A 4,869-nucleotide genomic window follows, 5' to 3' on the forward strand; every position below is an offset into this window, starting at 1 on the left:
CCGAAAAAATATTAATTAAGTGAGTACTTCTTGTTAAGTTAATAGATCAAAAAATTAATGGGTAAAAGACAAAAGTTGATTTTGTGTGTGAAATAACATACGGTTGTACACAATTAAAAAGAAACCAAAAGTAGTTACTGATATTGAGCTGAAGAAGGGATAAATAGAGCAGCCGAAGTATTTAAGGCCGTTAGCGTTAGGTTATTATAACTGTCAGTTTGATCCTCTTCCCCCTTTCCACGTTTTATGTGAACCATTGATCAATACTCCTTCACTTTCAACCCCCCCCCCTCCCCCCGGGTCTTCCACCCCCACTCTACTCTACAGTGTTGCCAGTCATCACTAAAAAAGCAGAAAAGCACAAGCAAAGACTGACCACTGTTGCACATTCTCTCTCCAATTTGTTCCCCTTTTCCACTCCTCAACTCGCGCCATCATTCAAGCCCACATTTCACTCAACTTAAACCCCTTCAAGGTATGAACTTCAACATTGTCTTCTTGGGTCCTTCTTGAAATTTTCGGTAAAGTTTTGATTTTTGTTTTCCAGCGTGTATTGGTGATTACAAAGGAATTCTTGGAACTGGTACAGTGTGGCCTTTCTTGATTATTATCTTTGTGTTTGATGCATTGTGAGAAGTTTTTTTACCTCTTTGTTCCTCATGGTTGTTAAGAAATAATTTCCGTTGTTTTTAGTTTGAGGTCCATACTGGCTAAAGAAAATATAAGAATTTTGGTTTTGGTTTTGGCTACTTAGTAAGTGAACAAGATCTTATTTTTGTTTGGCTATTAATTGAGTTAGGAATTAGCAGGAAATAAGAGTTAAAAATGTTCTTGGTTTAAGATTTCTCTTTTTCTCTCACTTCTTTTGATTTAATTGTTAATTAGCTGCCCATCTTCTCAGTTTACGTGCATAATTGTCCAAGAGGAAATAGCATGTTATTTCATTCTTGCTGAGTTCTTTTTGCCTTTTCTTTTTCTTTTTCTTTTTGGGGATTTGCAATAGAGAATTATTCTTTTCTTTTCTCTTTGTTAAAGACAGAAGCTCCCTTAGGAGTATTTTCATTCCCCATTTTGCTTTTAATTCCGTGAATAAATATATTTTGTAGTTTCACTTAATTCTGTTTAGTCCAATTATGAATATGAAACATTCAATGTACTTTCCTTCCTCATTTATGACTTAACTCTGTCCAGAGATATGTTGCTTATCTGTTTTTTCTTCTTCTTGAAACTGTATTTTGATTTCTTGATGTCTTCTTTTGTAGTGATTGCTTGAAGATTTTGGAAGGCATAATTCCCCATTGTTGATTGCTAATTTGTTTGGGAGGGAAAGGAATAGAAAATTTGTTAGTATCCCAGGGAAATGGAGAAAAAGCAGCTGGATTTCAATGCACCACTTTTATCAGTGAGGAAAATTTCATCATCTTTATCCCCTCATGAGAGAGCAAATAAAAAGATTATAGAAAGGGCGCCACCGAATCGACAACAATCACTTCCTGTCAAAAAATCAGATTGGGAATTGAGTGAGGTGACTAAACCAGTAGCTGTTCCATTTATGTGGGAACAGATCCCTGGAAGACGAAAAGGTGACAATGAAGCCCGAGCTAACCTTCGAGTGGAGTGGTCAAGTAGTCCTAGGCTGCCCCCGGGAAGATTGCCAGAGACTATTCGGTTCTATTCGGGTGAAAGGCCTCGTACTCAAAACATTTACAAGTCTCCAGCTGAAGGACTTCCTTGGATTGATCATGCAGCTTTACTGGATAGCCTAGCGGAAAGTATATATACAAGAGGAGACAGAGCAAGTGAGGATGATGCCAATTCTGATGCTCCTGAAACATTGTCACCTACCGAATCCTTATCCTTGGACTGCAGTGTCAGTGGTTTGAGCGGACATCAAAGTTCAGATTCAAAACCATCTGGAACCTTTTCCATTGACTCCCAAACTAGAGACTTTATGATGAGTCGATTCTTACCTGCAGCAAAAGCTGTTGTTTTGGAGACGCCTCAGTATGTTCAAAAAAAGCAAGTTCCAGTCAGTACTGAACAACCCAAGCCAGTACCTGTGGAACGAAAGCCAATAGTTAAGCAGATGGAGTCTAAACCTGTCTCATATTATAGCGGCTATCCAGACGATGTAGGAAGTGAAATTGAAGATGATGTGTCTGAGAATCAGCACAAAAGACCAAGTAAAGGGTGGAAATTTTTCCCTCGGATTTGTGTGAAGAATTCTTTATGCCTATTAAATCCACTGCCAGGACTAAAAGTGAAGACACATGTTCCCACACCCTCAGCTCAAGCAGTAAAGAGAGTTTCAGGAATGAAACCAAAGACGCCACAGAGCCCCACATCTTATGCTCATGAAGTCAAGAGATTAGCTAGAAAAGCTTATAGTGGACCTCTTGAGAAGGTAATAATTATACTTTTCCTCAGTTTCTTTTTTTCTGTCCTAAGATTAATAAGATTTATGTTTGTTTCTAACAATCATGTTCTTTGCAGAATACTTGTGATACTATAAATAAGCAAAGATTTCACTCTGGAGTACTGTCTCGCGAGCTGTACAAAGCTGAAAATAGAAGTTTTTCCGGCCAACTGCCTAACCCTAGTGATTCATGTAAGCTAGTTGGAATCTCTCCTGGAAGACGTTCAAGAAGTGGGGCTATATCTCCCTATCGAAATGTAGCACCCCCATCTCCATTCAATGAAGGTACTAGGTTTCTTGGTGTGCCAAAGGAAATGGAGAGTCTTTGGGCTAGCCGCTTTGATTCATTCCGGAAAGGTTGCTACACTGTCAAGGACAAAGTACCACAGCAGATTGGCACAGGAAGGTTTTCTGATTCACCAAGTGAAGTAGTTGAGAAAACATTGTACATAGATTCTGTAGATAATGTGCAAATTTCAGCCCGTAATTCTGCTTCTTCAAAGCCCAAGGGATTGGTGAACTCCTCTGGTAAGAATATGAAGCCACTGGTTAAAAGCAGTAAAGTACTAGAAAATATGGATGCCACCGCTCGTACTCAAGGTGCCAAAGACCGGAATGTTTCAGAGAAAGAGAGCAAACAGGTTTTTGAGAAGGAGTCCCTTGATTTGGTGGAAGCTTCTCCCATTTCCATATCAACACGCAAAGGCCCTGCTGATCATGAGTCTTTGAAACTAAAGCAAAATCTTGATACACTATCTGGAGCCTTAGAGTCTTCAAAAGTGCATCCCTATGGAAATTTAGGTACAGAAAATGAAGATAACCAAAATGCAAATGGCCCAAAAGATTCTAACCTTACCTCCTTGGAATCTCCTATACCACCACCCTTACCTAAATCTCCCTCTGAATCTTGGCTTTGGCGCACGCTGCCTTCCATCCCTTTGAGAACTCCGTTCTCAAGTTTGAGCTCCAAGAAGCAGAATAAGAAGTCCCATGCTGATGGTAGTAAGTGGGAGACTATTGTGAAAACTTCTAACTTGCATAAGGATCATGTCCGTTACTCCGAGGTAACCTCTTTTTTCTTTTATACCTTTTGAAGTTTTCTGTTGCAAATTTTGATGTTTACTTCTGCTCCATTTTGTTTGAACAGGAACTATATACTCTTGGTTCTTGTCAGCAGAGCAAAGCTTGAAGATGGATCATTTATCGATATGAAACATCTTGTTTCTATCGCCATAGCTTCAATACTATGGCGTTTCAATACTATCGATACTATAGCTTCAATACTATGAAACTTTATTTCATTCCTTCTGGAGTTTCCTTGTCACCATTTTAGTCTAGGTATACAGAGGAAAAAGTTTTTCTATTCCACTTCAAAAGAATACTTGGTTTTGATGGTGGGGATTGTTGTAACTTTTGAATGACTATAGTAGTGGGCACGAGAATAGCTGAGTTTTCTTATTATGGTTTGTATTCCTAAAAACCAGCCCTTGCCTTGAGATATGAATGAATTACACATTTGATTCTTTATGATATATTCTACTGTGGTCTTGAAGTAAAAGTCTTTAGCTTTTCTGTTAATATTTGATTCCATTTTTCCTCATTCTCACTTCATCTTCTGATCCATGGAATGAGCTAGCTCACCAATTTTTAACATAGAGAATGACCAGATTTACATGCATTTTGACAAGAAAAGCGCAGTAGTAGCCTGGTCTTTTACGTGTAACAGGCTCGAGTCATAGAGTTACAAGGTTATATGGTCGAAGTATAGCTTTATCCTTATTCTCACTCAAGGTCCTATAGACGAATTCAAGATTTAGAGTCGGAGTCAATGAAATTTATTACTCCTATGTATTCATGTTCTTAAAATTTTTCATCTATCTTTATGATCCATGTCGAAAGCAACGAGTGTGATTGCACCTGCCATGAATAGCTAAATTCCTCTCTCCCCCCCTGGTTCAAATCCCTCCTTCAAGTAAAAGCCACAGCCTACTCAAATATTGTAGGCCATTCCATTTCCTTTCATCTTTTCCTTACATTTCAAGAAACTCAAATATTGTAAGCCCATCCTACAGAATTAGTGAAAGATTTTGAACATAAATTATTATTTAAAAAAAAAACACATAACCAACTTCACGATTTTCCCAATACCTTAGATTGAAAGTAAAAAAGAGAAGAGAAAGAAAGCTAGTTCCATTACAAGGGGAACTAGTAGGAAGACAAGAAACTTGAAACATTTTGTTTATGGCTTTATTCATGTTTAGTTCATGACTTGTATCAATATTTTGTTCTTGACTTGATCATTTTAACTCACCCCTCTCTTCCTCTAAAAATCAAGGGATCTATATACAAATAGACGGTTAGTTTCACTACTCACTTTTTCTAGTCAATATATATGGATTAGACACAAATTATGTATTAGTTATAAATATATTAGTATAAGTGATTGAATGGGC

At 37.8% G+C, this 4,869-nt stretch overlaps 1 protein-coding gene across 2 annotated transcripts; it reads left to right on the forward strand.

Moving 5' to 3' along the window:
* The first annotated feature begins 239 nt into the window (after positions 1 to 239).
* Positions 240 to 3,948, forward strand: LOC104249777 (uncharacterized). Of its 2 annotated transcripts, XM_070167852.1 has the most exons (5): positions 240 to 475; positions 548 to 583; positions 1,263 to 2,404; positions 2,494 to 3,480; positions 3,564 to 3,948. In XM_070167852.1, exons 3-5 carry the CDS (start codon positions 1,361 to 1,363, stop codon positions 3,603 to 3,605), a joined length of 2,073 nt encoding a protein of 690 aa, XP_070023953.1. In that variant the 5' UTR covers positions 240 to 475; positions 548 to 583; positions 1,263 to 1,360; the 3' UTR covers positions 3,606 to 3,948. The 2 variants fall into 2 exon arrangements, with proteins under 2 accessions (XP_070023953.1, XP_009804560.1); XM_009806258.2 differs by lacking the exon at positions 548 to 583 and having other exon boundaries at positions 338 to 475.
* The last annotated feature ends 921 nt before the right edge of the window (positions 3,949 to 4,869 follow it).

This window comes from Nicotiana sylvestris, chromosome 2, assembly GCF_000393655.2.
Source record: "Nicotiana sylvestris chromosome 2, ASM39365v2, whole genome shotgun sequence".
Classification (NCBI taxonomy): domain Eukaryota; kingdom Viridiplantae; phylum Streptophyta; class Magnoliopsida; order Solanales; family Solanaceae; genus Nicotiana; species Nicotiana sylvestris.